The following is a 26926-nucleotide window of genomic DNA, read 5'->3' as shown; positions in this document are numbered from 1 at the left end:
TCAGCAGACCCCCAGTTTGACAGCAGACACATGAGTGGAAATAATTATTATATTAAGTCACTGAGTTTGGGGCTAGTTTGTTAGGCAGCACTACCTAACTGATACACTGTCACAGCCCTATTCTCTGAGGTTCTGGGGGAAGGAAACTGGAAAGAAAAATATGCAGGCTACATAAAAGAAATATCAAAAATTATTATTTTGAGAATATTTGTCTTACAGCAACCCCCTCAACCAATTTTAGACTTCTTGGGTCCAAAAAGTCTTGTTATTCATCTTTGACACATCAACAGTAGCCACTTAAAATTCTGTTGACTTGGTTTTATTAAAAATTCTTTGGTGCAAGTATCAGTACAACTATTTTCTTAAACAGAGACTCATGGTCTACCATTTTTCTCTTCCCTGCAAATCCTTTTTGGACCCAAAATTTTAGAGAGGGTCCCTTTTTTTTTTTTTTAACATCTTTACTGGAGTATAATTGCTTTACAATGGTGTGTTAGTTTCTGCTTTATAACAAAGTCAATCAGCTATACATATACATACATCCCCATATCTCCTCCCTCTTGCATCTCCCTGCCACCCTCCCTATCCCACCCCTATAGGTGGTCACAAAACACTGAGCTGATCTCCCTGTGCTATGCGGCTGCTTCCCACTAGCTACCTATTTTACATTTGCTAATATATGTTTCTACTAAATGAAAAATTTGGTTATGTGACTAAGCACTGTGACTGTTTTGTCAAACATTCATTTATGGTATTACCTACCACTTTTCTACTGGACACTTCATAAATGATTTCATTATGTATATAGAACAATATTGTGAGGTAGGTTGTTGTCACTTTCAAATTAGTGAGTTAAATAACATGCTCAAGGCAACATAGGTAGGTAGAGTTAGGAGTCATACCAGGACAATTGAGCACTTGTACTGTGGCATCTTAATGTTAATTCTGAAACCAACAGACACCTTCTCATGTCCTTTGGAGAGAGGTAAGTTTCTTTGAGATGTATGTTGTCTTCCAAATGGTCAGAATCACTTTCTGTGTGCAGAGTGAATAACTCTGCAATTACATACTTTATTTGTAGCCCATTTATTTAATGTCTATCTTCATATCAAAGAGTAAGCTTCATAGAACAGGGCTGTGTCTATTACATGCACTGTGGTTTTGTTCAGTACACTACTGACACACATAAAAATTCAGTGAGTATTTGTTGAATAAAAATGAAATGGATAGCTTCTCAAAGAATTCACCTAAATCTCTCCTTCTCTGCCTCTACTCATTCCCTAGCACCCCATGGATACAAGGACACTGCCCTAGAAACTCATTCCAGTGTACCCCAACCTAATTTAAGATCTGTTTTCTCTATTGATTATATCTTACCTCAATCTGCACATTGCTTTTCTCTATCCAATTAATTCATTCTGATTTGATCATTTTCAACCTCTCAGCCTACACCAAGAAAATGCATTTCCCTGAACTCTTACAACCTGCCCTCAAACTTATCAACCTTCATGACAACCTATATACAATTGACGAGAACTGAAAGAAGAAACCACTATCGAGTTACAATTAGCAAAGCTTCTTATGCCATGGAAGCGAGTAGAAGAAAAAGGAGAGTGAGAAATCTGAATAGGGGAGCCACATATTTTATTCTTAAGCCAGCTGCCTCTTTGGCTTTAGAATAAAAGGTGAAATATAGAACATTAGGACAGTAGAGGACATTCAAGTTTGTTAGAAATAGAGAACAAAGGCAGAAATCCTTGAATGGAAAGAAGTCTTGGTTCAGTACCTAATAGCAGTTGCCTGAGGGGTAAAGAGCAAAAGAAGGATTTGGATGTTGAGAAGAAGAATCACATGGGGTACAAGAGCTCAGTGGAAGAGAATTCCTGGACAGGCATTGACTGATCTCTGTAGCAACTGCCCACTGGAACAATTGGGGGAAAATGTGGACAGGAATCCAGCTTTTTATTACTTTGTAAGTTTTAACCACGCATTGATACTGCTGTTCATCTCTCCCTCTGTGGGGACTCAACCACTCTGGAGCTATGCCTTGTCTTTTCTCCTTCTGTGCTGCAGTTTCTATCTCTGCCTCATTCTATAGAGATGGGTGTGTGTGTCTCTCTGGGTAAACTACATGTATGTAGTGGTCACAACAAAGAATGGTCAGGAGGACCATTACAGATTATAGGTGAAGGCTGAAGGGTGGCATGGGGTGGGGAACCACAAGACTTCTCTAGGGTAGAAAATAAGGTAGATTCTTTCGTGAAAGAGGCAAGGAGAGAAGAAATATTGAAAATTAGTAATTACAAAGAGCACTGCATCAGAGGTTATCTAGCCCAACATCCTCATTTTATTGATTATGGAAGGATAAAAGGGGAGTGAATTCTAAATGTAAAACATCACTTTGAAATGTTATTTTTAAAATACTAGCTTGAGACCCTTAGAGTAAATCAATGAATTAAACACATCTTACATTACTCACACGGTAGCAGTAGACAATTTTAATTATATTGGGTCAGATTTGATGTGGTTTTCTAATAAAGCAGATTCTTGCTTAGAGTGGCTGTGCATTAAATCCATTAAATACGTGAAAACACTGTGCATTTGGGCAAAATTAATTTGAAATTTGTCATGTTGCTTTCCTCTGTTTTGACTTTGGCTATTCATTTACATTTAGAAATAGAGCTTCAAGGATGGGCGAGTTCTTCCAGTGTTCGGATAATTTAATCTGCAACTATGTTTTAAAAGTAAGATCATCTCATTCATGTCATTAAGAGACTGCTGATTTAAATTTAAACACCTTGGGCTCAAGTCACCAATCAATCTTATAAAAAAGACATAGGGGAGCTGGATTCTTCTCTCTTTGGAAATAACGACTATTGTAACCTGATACAATCATTTGTTAGACCCTGTTTTCTAAAGTGCCTAAGTATATTGTTTTTACTGTGAGCTACTTCAAATCTTCTCTGGGAGTAAGAAGAAAATAAGTCCATAAATAGAGGCAAAGTGAGTCATGTATTAGTCAATAGAGAAATTGTCAAAGGATTGTGCTTATCTATGTGGCCAGAACAGTTCTGCTGGTTAAGATTTAGGATGAAATACAAAAGTACCACCCACTTCACGAACTGAAAAAAGAATACAGAAAAGCTGTAACACCTGGTGGCTTCCTAATTTGAAAGAGAAAAAGAGCCAATTATGCCTTGCTGATTGTGACTCACAAAATCTAAAGATTGGAGTGGACTTTCTGGGTCATCTAAATCTATTTTTCCATCTGATGCTGGAATGCCCTAGATTCTGTACTCAATCTGTAGTTGAACATGTCCAGTGAGAGACCCTGGGCCCACCTAAGGCAATGCATACCTTCATGGTCTGGCTCTGATTTTTACAAGGTCCTTCTGGAAAATAGGCCCAAATCTTTTTCCCCTTCATCAGCATGCATTCATAGGGCAAGTCAAATTTCTCTTTTACAACCTAAAATCCAATGATGTATATCTGCTATCAGACACCTCCTGCCTTAGGATGAGTTCTGGCGTAAAAGACAGGGAAATTTACCTCCAATGAGCTATCAGCTATTAAGTACCATTATTTTATGGATATGTGCTTCTCAACCTCTTTGCCTCTTTCTGTTTTTCTCTTACTTTTCCTTTGTAACAAAACTACACAAAGCGTATTGAGGCAGAAAGCTTCTATAAGTTATCTCTAGCTATTTTTTCAGCCCCTAGTTAAGGGATTAAGGGCTTGCTTCTCTTTAGACCTTGACCTTGGAGTAAAAGTCAGGCCATTCAGACTGTAGCTTGTACAGCTGCTCTGTCAATATGGTAGTCACCAGAAACATGTGGCAATTGAACACTTACAATATAGTCAGTGTGACTGAAGAACTGAATTTTTATTTAATGTTTAAATTAAAAAATTAAAGCAGTGTAAACTGTTTCCATTAAACACTACTGTTTTAGCAGATTACATTTTGCTTTAATCACTGCATTTTGTAGGATATAATTATTGTATGGTAGTGCGTGTTTCTGGCTCATGCGCCATTTCGAGCATACATGGAAATGCATGACCAATCTCCTAGGTGTCAACAGTTTGGTTCAGTTTGAATACTTTTTTTTTTCCTATGGACTGATGTAACATTGTAATATGTTTATTTGAATATTTTATATAGACAGCATAAATTACAGTTATATCTATGGAAGTCCACTTGATAATTAAATTACTTTTTTTTAAAAAAACATAATAGAATTAAATCACATTTCTAGTACAAAAAAATAAGTATGGAAAATTTTTCAAATTTAAAATGAAGACATACTACTCATACAAAATCAAGCGGAAATTAGGAGTTAGTATTATGACCGTAACAGTAGGAAGGAAAAAGAGACTGGAAGAATATGTCAGAGTTTTCACAAAGAATGACAATTACAATTTGCTGCAGCAGAGCAAAATGAAAAATCTGCTTCTTTGCTGTCTTAAAAAAATTATACAAAATTAAGCAGGCAAAGTTGAGAGCCATTTTCAGCAAACACGTTGTTAATTTGATAAAAAAATTTGAAACTGTCAAAAAGTATTCAGCGAGATTAGTTTACTGACATCAGATTTAATGTCCAATAAAGGTTTAAATGATTTTTCAGTGGCATCTGAGTTTATACGTGAGTGAGTGAGTTTGTATAAGTGAGTGAGTGTAAGTGAGTTTGTAAGTCTGACCAGCTATATATCCATTTGGATCCTTATACAAAATAGAACACCATTTTTAGATGAAGACATAGTAAAATAATTATTATTTGTTATTAAAATTTTATCAGAAAATTATGAGGAAAAAAATCTGTGGTTATCACATACAAACTATTATATATAGAATGGATAAACAACAAGGTACTACTGTATAGTACCGGGAACTACAGTCAATGTCCTGTGATAAACCATAATGGAAAAAAATATGAAAAAGAATGTATATATATGTATAACAATCACTTTGCTGTATAGCAGAAATTAACACAACACTGTAAATCAACTATACTTCAATAAATAAATAAATAAATAAATAAAACTATGAGGAACAAGGTTTAAAAGATGTTTTACAAAAAGTGAAAGATCTTCAGTTAAGCCACCAAATGATTGCACATAGAATCCAAGATCTTACAAACAATATTAAAGATTAACTGATTCAAAATTTTTTAAATTGCAAGTTTTTATTACTTATTGAGTTATATAATATGTCACTGCCTGATTAATATTTTGGTTGTATTTTATCTCCAAGGACTTCCAAAAATACAAAAAAAATTGTTATTTCCCAGCCTAAAAAATCCAATTCATGGCATAGGTATTTTTTAATCTTTTAAAATTATCAAGGAATTTTAGCTGGATATGAAAAAAATTAGTTCCTATTATGACAGACATTGTTCTAGCTATATTATAGGTCAAAAAAATCTGGATTTATGGGAATTTTAAAACAAGAGATTGGTGTTTCCTTTACTGTTTTATACTAACGTATGATACATATTGAAAGTATCTGTCATCAGTTTTCCGAGGCAGACTTCATGAAAAATGTCATCTATAGAGTTCTTAAAATCATTCTGTACATAGCAAATGAAAAATCATCCATTTGTGAAACTGTTAAAAGAAATAGAAAACAATTTAATGATCTTTATTCTTTGCAAATGCTCATGGATTGAGTTGTGGAAGAGTTTTACAGAGATTTGCTATAATGTTAATTCTAATTCAAGATTTTCTTGAAACAAAAGAAATGCTTGCCAAATAGTCAATAATCAAAGACAAAAAAATGGCAATATGCTTCATGTTACAAAAAATAAGTGTGATTTATGTTTCCTCACTGATATTACACTGCATATAAATGAGCTAAATTTGATGCTCCAAAGAAAGTAAAACTAATTCGTGACCTAGTAGTACAGTATGGGAATTTGTGGTGAAATAGAAGCTTTTCATAGTAAAATTCAATAATACTTACTTTGCAGTTATTTCCAATCTGAATCGATTTAGCAAAGATTTTAATCATAACCAACAGTGTTAGGTAAATTGCTGCCAAAACTAAAAGAAAAATTGAATAGTTGAATAATGCTTTGTTAATTGTGATAAATTTAAAGATGCTTTTCATTTTATGCAATACTGTAGAATTTGATGGCGATAATACTGAGCTGACACAGGAGTTAGTGAATTTAATTAACTTGGACATAGTTTTGAAACTATGTCAAATCAATTCTTCTTTAAAAAAAACAATTTTGTCAAATAGATGCAAATATTAAAGGAAAATGACTTTTGTGCACCTGCTTTAATTACTGAAAAAAATTTAGGTATGTTTAGATACTTGGGTGTGTGAATCTACTTTTTCAACTGCAAATTTTATGAAATCTAAATCTAGATCAAGTATTGCTGATGAAAATTTAACATCCAAATTTGATGTGCTGTAAGTGTAAATTACATGCCAGATTTTGAAGACTTTTTATGAAAAGAAAATGAAAAATATCTCATAAATGTTTCATATTGATTATGAATTGAAATGATAATTTTTTATCTATGGGGTTAAACAAAATATATATCTAAACTAATTTTATTAAATAGTCATGTATCTATACTGCTATAGATAAATGATGCTTTTATTTATTTTCAATAAAGAAAGAAATGAAGGACAATTGATAAATTTCTCACATGGAATTCCAAATGGTTTATGTAAATACTCCCCACTCAAGGAAACAGAACATAACTCCCCACCCCTTAAGCCTTCCTTCCAAAGAGTACAGTATAGAAAGGGCTGGGGGAGTAACTTTACAGTGGAGAAACCTGACAGGTGATCAACGTTAAGATCATCTGTGGTAAGTCATGTAGGTAGCATATACCTTTGATAGGATGTGATGAGAATGGCAATATACTTCAGTGGTCTTCTCCCCAACACCAACAACCCCTATGATACGTGTGCTTTGCAACACTACCATCAAGCAATTAACTCGATTCTAATACTATCTACCTGGAGATAGCATCAGATCTGACAGATTAAGGGCACAGTTTTATAAGATTGAGCCCTCCCCCACCCCACTTCAGACACCAATCACAAGTCCCCACTGTTACCTGTGCTTCTGACCAACCGGCTATAGATCTGAGATTCCAACTACCCTCTTCTTGGGTTCGATTAATTTGCTAGAGGGGCTCACAAAACTCAAGAGAAACATTTTACTTACTAGATTACCAATTTATTACAAAATATATTAAAGGACAGGACTGAACAGCCAGATTCTTCAGTCCTCGTGGAGTTTGGGGCAAGTGGATGAGCTCTGCTGCACCAACCTCGAAGCTCTTTGAACAACTTCCTTTGGGTTTTTATGGAGGCTCATTGTAAGGCATGATTGAGTAAATCATTGGACATTGGAGATCAACATCCAGCCCCCTCCCCTCCTTAGAGGTCGGGGGTGGGACTGAAATTCCAATCCTCCAATCACATGGTTGGTTCCCCTGGCAACAAGCCCCCACCCTTAGATGCTTTCCCAAAGTCACCTCATTAACATAAACGGAGGTGTGGTAGAAAGGGGTTTGTTACCACGAGACACCTCTATTGCTCTTATCACTTAGGAAATTCCAAGGGTTTTAGGAGCTCTGCCAGAAATGGGACGAAGATCAAATATATATATATATCTTATTACAGACAATAATATCACAATCCCTGTATAATCAGGAGAAAAACATCACACAAACTCCAATTCAGGAACTTTCTACAAGATGTCTGACCAGTATCCTTAAAATTGTCAAAATCATCAAAGCAAAGAAAGTCTGAGAAACTGTCATAAAGGAAGCTAAGGAGACATGATGAATATCCTGGATAAGCTTCTGGAACAGAAAAAGGACACTAGGTAAAAACAAAGGAAATCTGAATAAAGCACGGATATTCCTTAATAATAATGTATCAATATGGATTTATTAGTTGTCACAAATATACCACACTCATGTAAGGTGTTAGTGTTGGGGAAATTGGGTACAGGGTATACAGGAATCTCTACCTATATTCACAACTTTTCTGTAACTCTAAAACTATTCTAAAATGGAATATTATTACAAAAATTTAATTTCACCCATTTCATTTTTTTAACACGGCTACTAAAAATGTTTAAATTTCACACGTGTCTAAAATTATCTTATTATAAAGCACTGCTCGAGAGAGTGGAGCTGCTATGGCAGAAACAGCAGTGAACCTGTTGTCTGGAGACCTCTGGTTTGAAGCCTTTCCCTCTTACCACACATATCACACTTAGCTCAAGGTCCACGTATGTATGATGAGAATGAACAGGTTGCTGCAAGGATTGCATAAGATGCTTTATTTGAAAGAAACTAGCACAGTTCCTGGCCTATAATGAACAAGCATTGATTGACTGCTAACATATGCTGGATTCTTGCTCTTGCAAAAGGAGGAATATAATTGCAAGGCAGTACGAAGCCCTGGGGATTGCAGAGAAAGGAATGACTACACAGTCAGGAAGGTTTCCCAGAAAAAACAGCATCTGACCTGGATCTTCAAAGACTGAAGAGCGGCTCCCACACAGACCCAGAACGCTGTGGACTCCCATATGCGTATCTCCAGTCTAAACGTTAAACATGTCATGTAGACTTATTTTCTCCTCCCATCTTTAGGGCTCAGTTCCTATCCTCTTGGTCACTGCTTTCTCTGTTGCCAACCTACCTTGTTCTCCTTAGACTTATATAAAACTGGTACTCTAAAATTTCCACATTTGATATAATTTCTATATCACAGCATAAATTTTTGCCTACACCTTAGATAAGGATACTTTTAATGCATAGGAATATAGAGGCTTAGTCATCATACACTAACTAATCTATTCCCATAATACCTACATTTGTTCAAATTTAGCTGTACGACTAAGAAATATGGCCCACAGTGTTCTTCCCAGCGGGAGATGGACAATTAATTCCATTTCGGCAGAATACTTCCGTGATGACAGTGTTTGCTGCTGACTGATGGCTCCTCTCTCTTCTGCAATCATCGTACTTGTTCTGTTGAAAGTAAATGCAAAACAAAATCTTACTTGATATACATTTGGGCTAGAAAAGACTAGTTAATAGTGACTATAGGATATCAATAATGAGAAATAGGATTTCCTCTGAAGGCCTGTGCACCCCATGCCATTCATTCCTGTACTTCACAAATGTTGTTTGAGTGCCTGACCTGTATCAAGTACTTCTGAGCACGTAAGTCATAGTCATCATTTCATTTGACCTCACAAATAGCCTATGCCTAAAGATAAGAGAGACTCATAGAGGTTAAGAAACTTTCCCAGGGAAAGAGAATCAGAAAGGAAGGAGCCAGGGCAAGGACCTGGACCCTACCTTTTAGCTCCATATTCTTTTCAGAAACCCACAAAAAACTTGTCTGATGCAAGTTATACCACTTTAACCGTGAAATTTAAGTCCTGACAAGCTTGTCCTTTTTGTGAACAACAAAGACCATCACACATCACATAAAAACACTTCTGCTAGTCAGAATTTCTGAGGTCCTTCTTAGCTCTTATTTCCATAGGGTTTTGAGTGATTCATTTGATATTTATTAGGACTTCAACATATGTATTTTGCGGGGGGGGCATAATTCAGCCTTTAATAGGAAGTAAGACATTTTGCCAGGTGTCTGTAGTACAAGGGAGTAAGGATCTTTCCCAAAGTAAAGAACCGTCACTCGTGGGATATGGAGGAACAAGGACCAGCTCCCCACGGAGGTAGAGGGAAGTTCCCAGAGTGCGGGACAATTGAGTTGGACTGGAGTACATGACCCAGGCCCTGAGGATGGGGCTTCCAGCCTGCAGCATAGAGGGCTGTTGAATGTGGCGGGTCTAGCAGAGTGAGTGGGAAAGAGAGAGAGGAGGCCCGAAGCCAGGCTGTGAGCTGAGGTGCAGGCTGGCAGTCCTCAGACCTCTGCTCCTAGAGTCGACTTCCAGCACCCTCCTCACCCACCCCCATGCTCCCGCTCTCCACAGTCTGAAGAGGCCCAACTCACTGCCCCCCAAACCCACATGACACTGCTCTCTTCTGTGTAGGGGCCCAGGCCAGCCTGGCCCAAGATGTCCACAGACATCCACTCAACAGTATTTACAGATGCTGGCCCTTACCACTAAGCACAGGGTGTTAATATCAGCGGATCAATGGGACGAGGCACCTGCTCTCAGAGCTTCTGATCTAATGGGGGTAGCAGGCATTAAGCAAGCATACAAATATAGAATCACAGGCTATGATAGATGCTCTGAGGGTTATAAGCAAGGTGTGCTAAGAGATAATAACAGATGGTGAGGACAGAGCTAATTAAAATAGGGTGGAGAAGGGGAGATTACCTTTAATCCTGAGTAATGTAGCATATAATATACTGCTAGATTTGCAGTTGACTATTTCATACCAGTCTCTCTGCTTCTCAGCCAGACTGCTGGGATGGGCCATGAGGCTCAGGAGAGATGGAAGATGCTAGGGTGGGGCTGGCAAGATGAATGGGCTCTAGGCTGATTGATTGCTTTGGCGTTCTCAGTGAAATGAGAAGATCTCCAGCTGAGGAGGGGGTGGGGGAAGTGGCGGCTTGAAGGAGAGAGAAGGGTACATGGTGTAGCTGGCCAAAAATAACCCTCAAAGATGCCCATCCTCATCACTGGACCCTTTGGCTATGTTACCTTACGTGGCAAAAGGGACTCTGCAGCTGTGATGGAGTTGAGCATCTTGAAATAGGAAGACTATCCTGGATTATCTGGGTGGACCCAATGTAATCAGAAAGATTCTCATGAGGAAAGAGGGAGGCAGGAGGTCAGAGTCAGAGGAGGAGATGTGATGACAGAAGCAGAGGTAGGAGCAATGTGCTCTGGGGACAGAGGAAGGGGCCATGAGCCAAGGAATGCTGGCGGCCTCGAAAAAGCTAGCAAAAGCAAGAAAACATTCTCCCCTAGAGTCTCCAGAAGGAACCAGCCCGGCCAACACCTTGACTTTAGACTTTTGACTTCCAGAAATGTAAGAGAATAAAGTTCTGTTGTTTTAGCCACCCACTTTGAGGTGATTTGTCACTGCAGACCCAAGAAAGTCATACATGGGGTCTTCTTGGAGATTGGGAATGTGCCTCTGTGCTCCCTAGCTGGGGTGCCCTTGGCCTTCCCCACAGTGTACCCACCCCAAGCTGTTCAAGGCCAGGGGAAGGCCTGGTCCCTGTCCACTCCAGGCCTCAGGGATTCATGCAGATGAGCCATGTGGTTGTCTATATTATGATGGATTCTGGGCCAGTCCGAGGGAGATGGGAAGGGCTCCAATAGCCTCCTACCCCTGGGGAGTTCTCAGAAGGCAGAGGAAGGCCCAACACTAATGTATCCCACGCAAAGTGAGCTGCACTTTGCACTACTGAAGACACGCAGCAAACAGTGTGTGTGTGTGTGTGTGTTGGGCAGGGCCAGAGCAATGAATTCTACCTTGGGTGAGAGGACAGGTCTAAGACAGGCCCAGAAGAACAGGTACAATCCAGATAGAGGGAGGCAGACCAGGCCAGGAGATTGAAAGCCAGCAGGTGTTAAGCACCTACTGAATGCCTGGCACAGTACTGAATCTTCTATAAGGACCTTATTAAGTGGAGGCCGTTAGCAACCCCATTTCATGGGTTATCGAAGGTCATAATCACTACATTACAGACTGAAGACTGGACCCAGGTCTGTCCTGCCCCACAGTCTGAGCACTGAGTGCTCCTGGGGTCTGTCTCTCCTCAGACTTGTTTCTGGGTGTCCTGTGCTGGGGGAGGGCACTTCAGTGAGAGAAGACAGCCCCAGCTGGAGGCTGGGGACCAGAGCAGGCATGTGACAGAAGATGAATCTAGATGGAACCTCTCAGACAGGCTGTGGTGACTGAAAGGCTAAGGGGGGCAGGAGGGGCCATGTGCTGGGGCTCCTGGGTGGCCAGCTCAATGGTGTCCTCAGCCTGGGGAGAAACGAGAGGGGGTGGGGTCAAGAGGCAGAATGGATGTCCAGCAGGCAAGCAGGCAAAGGGCTCCGGCCCTGAACTCCATGGCCATGACCTCTGCAGGCTGGAAGGGAGGTCTACGGTGACAGCCAGATGGGGACTCGGGGGACTCAGCCCTTTATTTCACCTGCAGGTGCAGCTGACTCTGTGAGAACAACGGCCCAAGCCAGACAGCCATGGGTTGTGCACTGGGAACCAAGAAAGCTGGGTCTACCTCCTACCAGGAGGGCAGGTGGCCGAGCTTCTCCCCTCTGGCTCAGCAGCTCCACTGGGCTGCCGTGAAAACAGCTGTCCGTGAGGCCTTCTCAAGGGCCAGGCGCATCCCATCCCTCCTGTGTGCATTTCCTGGGGTGCCAAAGCATATTACCACAAACTGGGTCACTATAAAAACAACAGAAATTTCTCTTCTCACAGTTCTGGAAACCAGAAGTCTGAAATCAAGTACCTCTCTGTCTATCCCTCAGCCCACTCTAAATTCAAAATGGTTTCATCTCGAGATTCTTAGCTAATCACATCTGCAAAGACCTATTTCCAAATCAGGTCACTTTCTGAGATTCCAAATGGTTACAAATGTAGGGTACGCTATCCAACCCACTACACCATCCTTTCGACAATCCCATGAAGGAGGCCTCAGAATCCTACAGTATAAATGAGGACATGGGCTCAGAAAGTGAAAAGACCTTCAGGGCAGAGCAGTGTCTCTAACTCCAGAACCCTAATACTCTCCGCTCCACTCCACAATGCCATCTATGCAAGAGCTCCGCACATGATGCCAGCTTGGGAGGCTGGGCCCTGAGGCGGATATGGTGGAGGTCAGGTTAGGCTTGGAGTCAGAATACGGGGGACCAGGTTGTGCTGCCTTATTTTAGGGTAGCTACTTTCCCTCTCCGGACCTGTTTGCCCACCTCTAAAATTGGGCATTACGGAGAGAGGAAAGAAATGTTTACAATTCAACTATCCAACAGTGGACTCATACCTGTAATATGTAAAAATACACAAAGAGCCCCTAAAGGAAAAGAAGACAACCCAACAGAAAAGTGAGAGGGGGGAAAATCTGGAAGGGAAACTTTAGAGAAGATATCCAATGACAATAAACATATGAAAGTACATTTAACTCGTCATCAGGGACATGCAAACCACCATAAGCTATCAAAATGAGAAAAGATGGAAAGTGCAAAGTGTTGGCGAGGATATAAACTCTCATCCAGGACTTCCCTGGTGATCCAGTGGTAAAAAATCTGCCTTCCAATGCAGGGGACGTGGGTTCAATCCCTGGTTGAGGAACTAAGATCCCAAATGCCACGGGGCAACTAAGCCAGTGTGCCGCAACTAATGAGCTCGTGCGCCTCAAGAGAACCTGCATGCCACAACTACAGAGCCCATGCACTCCGGAGCCCCACGCACAACAGCTAGAGAGAGAAAACCCACACACGACAACTAGAGAGAAGCCTGAGAACCACAACCAGAGAGAAACCGGAGGAGACCGCGCACCATAATGAAAGATCTCGCATGCCTCAGCAAAGATCCCTTGTGGTGCAACTAAGAAACGACACAGCCAAAAAAAAATAAGGAAAATAAATAAATAAAATAAATAAATATTAAACTCGCATCCACTGCTGGAATGAAGTGCAACCACTTTGGAGATGTTGTTAGGAAATATCTGCCAAAGCTGAATATACACATACCTTTTAATTCAACAATTCTACTCAAGGGTTTCTGTGAAATAGAAGATAAAATATTTGGAAGTGAAATGAAATGGAAAACTTGGAAACCTCTAAAATACCCATCAAGAGTAGAACTGATCATAGAATTCAATTCACACAATAGAGTCCTGTAGAGCAATGAGACTCAACAAACTATAACTACATTTAACAGTTTGGATGAATCTCACAAATATAAAGACACGAAAGATTGACAACTGGAAATAAATTCTATTTATAGAATATTCAGAATCTAATCTAAGTTGTCAAAAGTGAAGATGGCGGTTTCTGTTGGGTGTTGGTGATAGGAAGGAGGTGTGAGTGGGACCTCTGGGGTATTGGTCATCTGTTGCGTAACTATGTGAAGGTTCATCCAACTTACGAAAACAGCATGAATAGATTCTTTTGTATGTATGTTATACTTAAATAAAAACTTTAAGGTATGCCTCATAAAAAGATGCTGTTTGAGGGTGCTGCCAGTAGATGCCCTTATGTGCAAGGGGCTTAGGAAGGGGCTATCCTGGGGGACACTGCCAAGGAATTGAGCCCAGGAAGACATGTGGAGGGAGGAAATGGGAAGTCCCAGGGGTCTCCACAAAGACAGTAGAGGCAACACAGCCCCTCCCCTAGGGAAACTGAGGCCCTGAGAACAGGCAAGGGAAGAACAGAAATGACCTTACTCACTTGGCAGATGGCCTTTCCTGTCGAGAAGTCCCCAGCACACAGCATGTCCTCATGCACGGAGAAGTTCTTGCCTTTTCTAAGTCCGTAAAATATATTACAAAACTTGTTCTCAATGAAGCCCACCTTACCCTCCTGGAGATGGAAGGGTTCGAGCAGAGGCGCTGCGAGGATAAGGAGGAAATCAGTGAAGGGTGCTGTGGCTTAGCTACAGGCTACTCTGCCTTACTGTTCACCACTTCAACATGGACTTTTCTCAGCACAGTTGAGCCTTCAGCACTGTTTCAGTCTTCTACCTATGCCTAGTAAGCCCTCCCCCTTTTCTCAAACTTTTCCAAACTCATCCTATTCCCTCCACCTCCCTCATAGCAATAGACCACACCTCTCCTATTCTACAAAGGAAAAAGGCAAATCCCACCAACACATGCCACTCAGTGGTGCTTAGCAACCATTCACCAACCTACCTACCTTTTCACAGACCATCCAATCCACTCTCCATTTGTCGATCATTAACCTTTCTATCCATCCACCAATTCCTCTATCCATCTACCTATCTTTCCTCTTTCCTCATGTCCCATTCATCCACTCACGCTTCCATCCATTTGCCCATTTACCCATCTTTTGATCCATCTCCACTCACTCCAACTATCTCTGCCTACCATCCTTCCACCCACCCATCCATCTTTCCTTCCACCCACTCATCCTCCCACCTACCCTTCACCCATCCACCCTCTCATCCAATCACTCATTTATTCCTCTGTCCTTGTGTTCAGTATCTTTTAGACACTAATGATACACAGGAACATTCTTAGTTGGGGGAGACAGGGATACCGAGCAGGGCCCTGAGGGGCTCCTGGGCACAAAGGCTTTCTGTGTCCCCCATTTCTTTGATTACAGGAAATAGACTTCATTCAGCCTCCATGACCTTCTCTGAGTTCCAAGGGGCAGATTCAAGCAGTTGTTAATCAGGGAAGGGAGGGGATGCGAGACCAGTGAGAAACAGTCAAGAGAAACACAGTGCAGCCCTGGGGCAAGGTCCTGGCTCCCCAACAATGGATATACAAAACAATTTCTTTGAGCTGTTTTGCAGATACTGAAACCCCCTCCAGGTGGGAGAAGTTAATGATTAACAATGGTATGCTGCCCACAAGCATGTAGACCCCAGACCAGTTGGAACCTGAAGGTTGATGATGCTGACTCTTACTTACCTCACCCCCACCTCATCAGCAGAACGTCCAAGAGCTGATCATGCCCTCTTTGAACCATTACTATGAAACTTCTCACTATCCTCTCCAAGAAGAGACACAGTTTTTCGAGGCAGGAGCCCACTGTGTCCCCGTTTGCCTGGCAAAGTAATAAAGCTATCCTTTTCTACTTCACCCAAAACTCTGTCTCCAAGATTCTATTTAGCACTGGTGTACAGGGAAGCTGAGCTTTTTGTATCAACAGGGTAAATGAAGTAAATAAGTAGAATTGTTTGAGATCTAATAAGTGGTGTAAAGGAAATAAAACAGGGACATATGCTCTTAGAGGTTGCCTGTTTTAGCTCATATGATCAAGTAAAACTCCTCAGAGGAGCAGCTGAGTTGTACATGTGAAGAAGTGAGTCATGCCAAGGTTAGCAGGGAGAGCGAGTGAGGCCAGGGAGGCAGCCAAGGTGAAGGCCCTGAGGTGGCGAAGGCCTTGGCGTTTTCAAGCAGGAAGGAGGCCTGCTGGCTGGGATGGTGTGGGTGAGGGATGTAGTAGGAGATGAGCAGAGAGGAATTGGGGCCAACATTACACAGGGCCTGAGAGCCAAGGCAGGGAGTTACGACTTTTTTCTAGGTATAAATGAGAAGGCACTGAGGGTAATGAGCAGGGAACTGGCATGACTCCTGCTTTAAAGAAAACACTCAGACAGCTATGTGGAGACTAAAGTATAGCACACGGGGTGGGATCTCAGAGACCAGTCTGGAGGTACAGGCAAGCAATTATGGTCTATAGGACCAGGGTGGCAGCAGTGGGGTACCTACCAGGCGCCTGGCCCTGCCCGGGCCACAGGCTGGGATATTAAAACAAGAAAGACAGGGTTTCTGTCCTCAAGGAGGGACAGTCTGTGTGTGTGTGTGTGTGTGTGTGTGTGTGTGTGTGTGTGTGAGAAGTGTGGTGTATGTGTGGTGTGTATGTGGTGTGTATGTGGTGTGAGAATGCTGGGAACCTGGTTGTTTGTCCTATGATTAGGGAGTGTTCATGACATACTAGTAGGCAAGGGCCAGGGATGCTGGCACTTCCCACCCAAGGAAGACAGGGTCTGTTCAAAATGCCTGTAGCACCTCTGTTGAGAAACACGGTACCAAATTATGACCCTACAAATAATTAAAGTATATATTCTTTTTCCCCTTAATTTTGCACCATAAGCATTTCCCCCAACCATAAATACTCCTTTCTTTAACAAAGACTCTGGCTCATAAGTCTTTGCCTACATTTCTCCTCTTTCAATCTTAAAAAACATAATTTTTTTCCTGCGTTATGCAGTGCACCTAACAAGCTTCCAAAGTAGATAGCTGAGCTGCGTTGGGAGAAGAGCAAAGTGAGGTTCAGAGAGTGAAACACTCTTAAGTCATAATCATTCTAACTTCATCAGGCAGGCTCAGAGGTCAGAAGTCGCACGTGTGTTTTCCTTCCACTTTTCCCAAGCTCCTCTTGTGGCAATGGGAAATCAGGGTGTTTGTTTGTCAGTGGCCTGCAATGGACCAGGCCCCAAGCATGACCTTTGAGTTGAATTAAGTCATCTCAGATCCATGGTTGATTAAAAGCTTGGAATCCAGAACCAGAAAGACTTCAAGAACCCAGAATCTTGATTCCAAAAGTCAAAGATTCCCAGACTTTCAGTGTAAACCTTTGCACTTAGGGAACACTGAAGCTTTACAGTCACACACTTTCAGAACTAGAACTAGAATGGTCCACTCCTCTAGAAATGACGCTTAGTGGGCCAAGGTCCAGTGCCTCTTTGCTTGGGGACCCCTCAGGAGGAGCCACACCTCCCTTCTTCCCTCCTTTGTCCTTCTCCCCTTCCTCCTCCCCACCCTCATCTGCCCTCAACCCGACTCTCCTACACCCTCTCACTTTCCTCGTTGAGCATCCCCCAGCCAGTTATCCAGCAGGATGAGTTACTGGGTAGCTGCATGCCAGGGACTGGGAGGCAGGCGGGGATGATGTAGGAGGTGAAATTCACAGGAAAGAGCAGCTGCAACATGGCTATGTCACTCCCGAAGGGATGTAACTTCTCAAAGTCTGGGTGCATGATAATCCGGCTCAGTGACATCTCTTGGGTGTGCTGGGTGTGCTGGTGCAGCTGGGTGCTTCCTAACAGAACCCGGTAGTTCTCCGGGGCATGAGATTTTCTGGAGGAAGAAGGGCACATTGTCACCGTCATCTCTGCGTGTGGGCTAGCTCTTTCCCTGCATCCTCATCTAACTGCCCACAGGCCTCTACCCCACATGATGCTAGACAGCTTTTATCTCCCCATTTCTAGCGTTCAGGAGTCCTTCTTTCTTGGGACTAATTGCTATTCTACTTACAACCTCAGACACACGGCTTCTCCATCACACACTAGAATCAGAGGAGCATTGAATCCTTGTGCTGGAAAGATCCCTGGTGGCGTATCAAATGAAGGTCTTTGACTGTACACAGGAGGAGTTCTGGCTCAATCCCAGCTCTAACTTTACCCTTCCCAAGACCCCCTACAGTCCGCCTTCTGGCCCCACACTCTCCCTGACCTCTCCTTTCTTTAAACACCTTCCTGCCCAAGGGCTGCTTCTCCACCTAGTTATAAGGACTCACAACAGACTTGTTAAATAAATGAGCAAATGAGTGCAGGAAACAGAAGCTTGCCTTGTTCCCTGAACACAGGTGCTGAAACTTCCCACCTCCCTGACTGTTTGCACGGCTCATCCACCTGGAGACCCACTCATGCTCCCCTTGCCCAAACCCTTCCCCTCCAGCAAGCCCCTCGCTCTGCATAGCCCTTCTCCGGAACCCCCAGCCCATGCACCTGCCCTTCTCACCCATGTTGGGCCTTCTCTTGTGACAGGATGGAGACAGGGTGAGGTGGGGACTTGCCACCCCTGATGTCACAAAGGGGCTTGCATGGATCGTCGTATGGAGTAGGCGCCAGTAGGACTCTAATCTCCGAAAGTTCCAGCTCCCAGACCTGGGCTGTGATGCCCCAGCTCCCTGGGGACCCCTCCTCATCTGTGCAGACCTAGGCACTGAGCCAGGCCCAGGACGGCCAGGGGAATTAGACTCCTGAGCAGCCATGTCACTCTCCCAGGGAGCCCCAGTTCCCACCTATGCGGCCTGGCACCATGGCTCCCCACAACGCACACCAGCGGCCGTGACTACTCCTGGGCACACAGCTGTGCAGGAGTAATAAGAAGAATTGCCCAGCTGCTGGCCAGACATGCGGTCCCAGGGCCCTGCCTAGAATCTGACACCTGGAAACGTGGGCACGTTAAGAAGAAGCTGTGATCTGAGATCGGTCCGCACTGCATGGCAGCCAGGATGGACACTGCCACTCTCCTGAGGCACATCTGTGTTGAAGGACAGGCACAGGGGCTGACGGCAGAGCATGAGGCGGATCTGAGCAGGTGAGCAAGGAGGACAGTCCAGGTGGAGGGTACACAGGCCAAAGGCAGGAATGACATGCATCTGAAGGCCACAGACTGCCCCGGAGAAAAGCCCAGAGGAGCTGACGTGGGATGCCCATCACCCCTCTTCTCCTCTTCCCCCATATCCCCCTCCCCTGCCAGTGCCTGTGCTGGCACCCTGGAAGGAGGACTTACTTCAGAAAGCAGTGGGCAGTGGAAACGACCCAGTGAGAGTTAATGAGGACAGCTCCACAGACGTGTGAGCCCTAGTACTGCAAGCTGGCCTGCCATGGCCACTGGCCAGCCACCACGTCCTGGCCACCGTAGATCTTCCCCATCACCTTGGGTTTCCCGCACACTGTGGAGACTCCCCTGCCACCTACGAAAGAGACACTAGTAGTACCCCAAATGCCACTACCAGGAAGGCCCTGTCCACTTCATAGATGGGAAAACCAAGGCCAAGCGTCCAGTGGCCTAGCCAAAATGACAGCGCTACCTGGACTCTACTTTCACTGGCTGCCCCTGAGAATTGGACAGAGCAAGCCCTGTGGGGATGAGGACCCAGAGGTCTGGTGGGATGGGGCAAGGGGGGACCTAGGGTAGCCACGGCAGCTCACAGCAGCATCTGCAGGGAGAAGGACATCCCCGAGTGGGGCTGCCAAGGGCTGGGCACGTCACAGACCTTATTTCCCTCAACTAGCACACCTCAGTGCCTACTCTTGTAGATCAAAGAGCTAAAGGTCTCAGAAGTTGCCAACATTACTTGCTCAAGATCATGGCTTCTAAGGGCCTGTGCCTCCTCCCTGTCACCCCAGTGTCTTAGGGAGGGAGATTTGCAGTCTGTGGTGCTGTGTGAGCTGGGGAAAGTCATTCCCCCTCTCTGACTCAGGATTCTACATTTCTAAAAGAAGAGGGAGTGGGCTAATGAAGACAGCCCTGGCTCTAGGACTCACACCTGGTAGGGCAGGGGGCGTGCCCAGGCCCCCTGAGAGCAGGCATCTTGGTCTAGGGCCTGTGCTCCCAGGGCCTCACGGAGGGGAATGAGACCCGCGGCCCTGGACTCAGGGCCACTCGTTCATCAGTCCTGGTGCTTCCCTCCACCCAGCCACCCAGCCTCAGGGTCAGACCCTGCTATGTCCCCACTTGCACAGTCCCACAGAGGTCCCACAGTCCCACAGAGGCACTTCCCACCCAGAGGCTCCACAGTGGGGAGGCGGTGACCCACCTGTGTTGAGGGGGTCTCTGGGCTGCCTGGTTGCTGGCCAGGGCAGAGAAAAGATGAAATTCAGTGACTCAGGGCACCCAGGCCCTGGTCACAGCCGGCCCCCTCAGGCCCTGCAGTTTAGGCCATTTCAGCCCTCAACAGAGGCCCCAACGCACCTGTGGCTCCCGGGGCCAGCCGCTGCGCTTCCGGAGTCGGAGCGCTGCCCTCCACCGCCCCGCCCGCGCCTGGAGCCCAGCCGGGGGCGGCCGTGGCCGTGGCCAGGGACCCTCGCAGCTCCAGGGTGGCCACGGGCAGCAGCAGCAGCCAGAGAAGGGCCACAGGCTGGCCTCGGCCTTGGGCGATCCACGCCTCCGTGCCCATTGCCAGGGTTGCTGACTCCCGCCTGACCCCAGCCTGGCCCCGCCTGACCTTGCCCTGACCCCACCTCAGCCCAGCCCTCAGCCCACCCTGACCTTCTTCATAACCTTTTAAACAACTCTACTAAGATATAATTTATATACCATGAAGTTCACTTATTATTATACAAGGGACAATTCAATGATTTTCTGTACATTTTTTAAATTTTATTTATTTATTTATATTTAAATAAACTTTTTGTTTTAGATTTATGAAAAAGTTGCAAAGACAGTACAAGGAGTTCCAAGGTCCCCGTCACCCACTTTCCCCTAATATTAAGATGGCACATTTATCGCAACTAGTGAGCCAATATTGGGACATTAATATTAACTGAGGTCCATTCTTTCTTTTTTTAAATTTTTTTAAGCTTAAGGTGTATAGCATAATGATTTGACTTCCATGCATCATGAAATGATCATCAGAATAAATTTAGTGAACATCCATCATCCCACATAGACACAAAATTAAAGAAATGGAAAAAAAAATTTTTCCTTGTGATGAGAACTCTTAGGATTTACTCTATCAACTGTCATGTATAACATACGGCAGTGTTAATTATATTTATCATGTTGTCCGTTACATCCCTAGTACTTATTTATCGCATAACTGGGAGTTTGTACCTTTGACTGCAGCTAACCAATTCTCCCTCCCCCAGTCTCCGGCCTCTGGTAACCACAAATCCGATCTCTTTTCCTATGAATTTGTTTGTTTTTGAAGTATAATTGATGTACAATGAAATGCTATGTTAGTTCCTGTTACACAACATAGTGATTGGTTATTTCTGTACATTTCAAAATGATAAGTATAGTTATGATATGTCACCATACAAATATATCACATAATTATTGACTATATTCCCCACAGTGTACATTTCATACTCATTTATTTTGCAACTGAAATTTTGTACCTCTTCATCTCCCTCACCTATTGCTTTCTTTCCCCCAACACTCTCCTGTCTGGCAAGCACCTGTTTGTTCTCTGTATCTATAACTCTGTCTCTGTTTTGTTAGGTTTCTTCATTTGTTTTATTTTTTAGATTGCATATATAAGTGTAATCATACAGTACTTGCCTTTGTCTGACTTACTTCACTTAACATAATACCCTCACGGTCCATCCATGTTGTTGCAAACGGCAAGATCCCGTTCTTTATCAGATATGTGATTTGCAAGATCTTCTCCAAGTCTGTAGCTTGTTTATTCATTCTTTCAACAGTGGTGCTCAAAGAGCAAAAGTTTTTAATTTTGATGAAGTCTAATTTACTAATCTTTTCTTGTATGGATCATGTTTTTGATGTTATATCTAATAGATCATGAAGAGTTTCTTCTATGTTTTCTTTGAGAAGTTTTAGGGGTTGTTTCTTACATGTGGATCTGTGATCAAGTTTTAGTTCATTTTTGTCTAGTGTGATGTAAGTTTCTGTTTCTTTGCTTTGGGTTTTTCCTGTGGATATCCATTTATCCCTGCACCTTTCCTTGGTTAAAAAAAGAAAGGTTAGTCTTTCTTGTATTGAATTGTCTTGGGACCTCTGTTGAAAATCAATTCATAATAAAAATTGTTTTATTTCTGGACTCTTAATTCTGTGCCATTGAACTGTATTCCTTTCCTTGTGCCTGAAACCCACTGTCTAGATTAATACGTATTATAGTAAAATTTGACGTCAGGTGGTGAAAGTTCTCCAGCTTTATTCTTTTGCCAAACTGTTTAGGCTATTCTGCATCTTTTGCATTTCCATATGAATTTTAGGATCAGCTGTCAAATTCTACACAAAAAGAGCCTGCTAGAATATTCACAGGGACTGCATTGAATTTATAGATCAATCTGAGGAGAATTGCTTTCTTTTTTTTACTTAAAAATTTATTTATTTATTTATTTATCTAATTTTGGTTGCTTTGTGTCTTCGTTGCTGCGTGTGGGCTTTCTCTAGTTGTGGTGAGTGGGGGCTACTCTTGGTTGCAACGTGCAGGCTTCTCATTGTGGTGGCTTCTCTTGTTGTGGAGCATGGGCTCTAGGCACGTGGGCTCTAGTAGTTGTGGCACACGGCTCAGTAGCTGTGGCTCACCGTCTTTAGAGCGCTGGCTTGTAGTTGTGCCTCATGGGCTTAGTTGCTCTGCGACATGTGGGATCTTCCTGGACCAGAGCTCGAACCTGTGTCCCCTGCATTGGCAGGAGGATTCGTAACCACTGCACCACCAGGGAAGTCCAAGAATTGCTTTCTTGATAATATGAAGTCTCCTGATCTATGAACAAGAAATGTTTCTGTTTATATAGATCTTTAATTTCTCTCAGCAATGTTTTGTAGTTTTCAGTGTACAGATCTTGCAGCTCTTTATGAAATTTATTTCTAAGTATTTTATTCTTTTCCATGCTACTGTGAATGAAATCATTTTGTTAATTTCCTTTTCATATTTTTGTACTTAGTATATAGAAATGAAATTTATTTTTATAAGAAATGTTTCCTGTGACCTTCTTAAACTTGTTTATTCATTCTAGTCTGTTTTGTTTTGTTGTATTTTGTTTTGGTGGGATCATTGGTGTTTTCTAACACATAGGATCATGTCCTCTGTAATAAAAGTTCTAATTCTGCCATTTAAAGTTGGATGCCTTTAATTTCTTCTTTCTCTCCTACCTTCTTTTTTTTCTTTTTCCCTTCTTTCCTTCCTTCCTTCCTTCCCACCTTTCTTTCCTCCACTTCTTAGAGACTATATTTTAAGGACCTTGCTTTTCAAATATGGTCTATCAATCTTTGTCTTTAACTTTGTTTCATCTATTCACATTCAATGTGATTATTGATATGGTTGGAATTACATTTTCCACTTTGGTATTTGTTTTCTGTATGTCTCTTATCTTTCCCCCCACTTTTGAGACAGGCTGGGACCTGGGACCCTTTGCTGCAGTGCTACAGCAGATTTCTATAAACTGGTGTATGCATGGGTGAGAGTCCCACCTGTGGGTTAGGTTCCTACAGATGAAATACAACTGTCTGGTTTCCAGGCTCGATCACCCCGGTGGGCAGTGGACAGGGTGCACCCTCCTTCAGTGGCCCTTTCTGAAAGCTTGCAGGTTGGTGCCTGAAGAGACAACTGCAGGGTCAGGTTGAAATGGCAATCTCTCTCTTTCTCTTTCTCTTTCTCTTTTACAGTCTTTTCTGTCCCTCCTCCCTTTACCTCTCCCTTGGTCCTTATACCTGCACTCCCATCCCCTTTATCCTGAAAACTTCTTGTTTGTGTCTAAGTTTTTGTCATTGGTATCTTTGTTTTATGAGTTTTGTCTGTCCAACTGCTCCTACAAGTCTCTGCTAACATTGTGGGCATGGTGAAGCTCTTAAACCCTGAAATACAAACGGCTCCCACATTGTCTGAGACTCGACTCCAGCCTTGGGTTACTTAGTGGGATTTTAAAGAACAAAAAAAGAAGAGAGGGGCTTGCACCTCTCTCCTCTGCCTTTGCAATGTAACTATTCTGCCTGGACTCTCAGAGACTCCCTGATCCATCTGTAGTCCCCCAGACTGAGGGGAAAAAAGAGACCTTTTTAAATTCAAGCAGGAAAACTAAGAGATCTCTGATTTTGTAAAAATTAACTTGTGTGGCTTAAGCTTGTGGGTTTAATTAATACAGACCTGTCTGTATTATCAACATTAAGTATAATACTTCTATCGTACCTAGGGTTACTGGAAGTCAATAAGTGCATATTGTTTCTGTGATAAAATCTGTTAGCAAGGAAAATAACCTGATATGATTAAACTTTTAAGTAAATATGACTGGATAAGAGCTTTTTAGTAAACTCAATGGGAATAATCATGTTTTCAAAATGTCCATCTAGAACAGTCCCTCCAAATTTTGGTAACTTGAAACTAAATTAAGTTAAATGATAGGAATCCATTGAGTATCCAGGCCGTTTCAAATAAGATGAAATATTGGAACATCAATTGCTAAACAGGTCTAAATTTACCTACTTTTGTTTTCTTGTGAGAGGGAAAGTAAGGATGTTTGGGTTTATTAGACACATATCTTACATCACATTAAGGAAAGAAATTGTGCTTTGGGAAGATACATGGGATCTTCCCAAGAGTTTATGGGATATTCCAATCAGGGAATGCTAATGTAAAAGACATTTCATTGTGACATAAGGAAGGTAGGATGTGTGCTTTCAGAAAAGAAGGTATGTGGAATGGAAATGTATTTTGTTAAATGGAAAAATGTGATTTTGTCCTACAGCTGGTTATTTCTGAATGGAAAAAAGAAGGGACAAAATATGGCTACAGAAAGTTACAGAAGATTTGCAGAAAAGGAACACTGAGAAGAGAATGTTTTATGTGGTTGGAATTTTCTAAGGTTGGATTAAATTTAATTAGGTAACCGGATTTTATCAAGAGTAGGCTGATATAAGACTGGATTTGGTTTCTTTCTCTCGTAAGAGAACAAAGATTTCCTCGAATGCTCCTTTTGATAACAGATTGTGTGAGTTTCTGTGCCTTTAAGTGATCTGCATTTACTTTTGGAATCCCTTTTTTTTTTTTTTTTTCACCTTAGCTCAAGGAATAATTGTTTCACAGCAGCCTATGATTCTATTTGACTGGATGTTTTAAAACTTTTGGAAATTTTTGACAGATTTCCCAAATATCAAATTCTAATTGAAATTCTTTTGACTTCCAGTTAACTTTGGGATGCTTCATGGGGCCCCTGGAGCCTCCCAAAGAGAGATCCTAAACTAATTGGGTTCATCTGGTGTGTTAAATTACATGGGAAACATTGTCTAAACTCATTGTTGCCTGTGTCAGATGGAATCATCAGGCTCTCCCCAGTTTTATCAGAGCTGTCAAACAGAGAGGGGAAAGGGTTTTAGGTTTTTCTGCTGTCTAGTCTCTCACCTTATTCTATGTCCAAAAAAAATCCCCTGTGGGAATACTCCCAACGTAGGCCCTTAGGTCCTGACCCCAATGGCATTTTCCATTGCACCCAACTCCAATTCCTCCAGGAGTTCCTTTTTTGCACCTCTAGGACCCCTTTCACTCAAGGCCTTGGCAGCCCATACCTTGTTACAGATCACCTATTGGGTGGCCACTTCCAAGCAGCCCACATCCTAGGTTTTATAGATGCTCAAACTCGAGGAATACCCCCAGCATAGGGAAACGTTATAGGACAAAAGCCTCCTGGTAAATGTCTCTGGGACACTGGACTTCATTTCTAGGAGCACTTTTTCTCGGTTGCATGTTATTCAACATGGGATGATCCTCTTCTAAGCCAGAAGAAACACCTCTGGAGAGTATCCTTAAAAATTGGAAACTTTCAAAATAGACGGGCTGAAAAGGGAAACATTTAAACTCGATTGTAACATTGCCTGGCCCTTGTATAAGTCCGGGAATGGAGAAAAATGGTCTGAAAATGGGTCTCTATAATACCGTGTTGCAGTTGGATCTCTGCTGTTGTAGGACAGGAAAATGGACTGAGGCTCCCTATGTTCAAGCCTTCATGGTCCTGGGAATTCCCTGGCGGTCCAGTGGTTAGAATTCTGAGCTGTCACTGCTGAGGGCATGTGTTCGATCCCTGGTCGGGGAACTAAAATCCCACAAACCACATGGGGCTGCCCCCACCCCCCAAAATAAACCTTCATGGTCCTTTACCAAAACCCCGCTCTATGGGTCTCCTGTAATCAAAAGCCTGGGGAATCAGAAACACTCCCGACATTTTCAATGATCCCCTTCTAGCTTTCTCCGACTCTCAGGGGGGAAACCAAGCTTCACCTGCTTCCCCGGGGCCACCTACTCCTCCGGGTCCTTCTGACCAATCCCAGTCTCTGCCTCCTTATGTCCCTTTATATCCTCCGTCGCCCCAGGAGGGAGAGACTAGTCCCTCCAGGGTAACTCGTAGTGGAACTTCCTGTCGCCCAGGATCAGGTTCAAAGTTAGCCCCCACCTCTGCCCCACAAGGCCTTTACCCCTTCAGGAATCAGCTGATGGAAACTGAAGCACTACTGGAGTGCATGTCCCCTTCTCAATGAGAGACTTAGGAATTTGTAAGGAGAATTTTGACAGGTTCTCAGAGGACCCTGACAAGATTAGGGACGAATTTATCAGGCTGCGGTTGACATTCTCTCTCACCTGGCAGGACATCATGGTTATTCTGGCCTACTGTTGCACCCCAGATGAAAGGGAGCGTATACTGAGAAAGGCCAGGTAACACTCAGATGGCCTATTGGCCACCAATCCACACCGCCAAATTTTTCAGGTGGGTGGGGATCCAGTCCCAGAACATGACCCACACGGGGACTATGAAGATCATGTAGGCCAGGCTAGGATGAGACATTACATTACTTGTCTAT

The 26926-nt window shown here is 43.0% G+C and overlaps 2 protein-coding genes across 2 annotated transcripts in view; both read right to left on the bottom strand.

Annotated features, from left to right (window-relative positions):
* The window catches only part of LOC130706920 (spermatogenesis-associated protein 1-like), a 62941-nt gene extending 53948 nt beyond the window's left edge, over positions 1-8993 (bottom strand). Inside the window, 1 exon segment of the mRNA XM_057539603.1 lies at positions 8845-8993. Within this exon segment, the coding sequence (XP_057395586.1) occupies positions 8845-8993 (149 nt within the window).
* A 2836-nt stretch (positions 8994-11829) lies between these two features.
* On the bottom strand, positions 11830-26717 carry LOC103005894 (serine protease 40-like). Its single transcript, XM_057539602.1, is given in 6 exon segments — positions 11830-11934; positions 14361-14521; positions 17463-17740; positions 19181-19364; positions 20366-20687; positions 26706-26717. Coding segments are annotated over 6 exon segments (1062 nt in total).
* Between the last annotated feature and the right edge of the window lie 209 nt (positions 26718-26926).

The sequence above is a fragment of the Balaenoptera acutorostrata genome, unplaced genomic scaffold (assembly GCF_949987535.1).
Source record: "Balaenoptera acutorostrata unplaced genomic scaffold, mBalAcu1.1 scaffold_969, whole genome shotgun sequence".
NCBI lineage: Eukaryota > Metazoa > Chordata > Mammalia > Artiodactyla > Balaenopteridae > Balaenoptera > Balaenoptera acutorostrata.
Note: the sequence above shows the minus strand (reverse complement) of the source record. Positions and strands in the feature narration are given on the sequence as shown.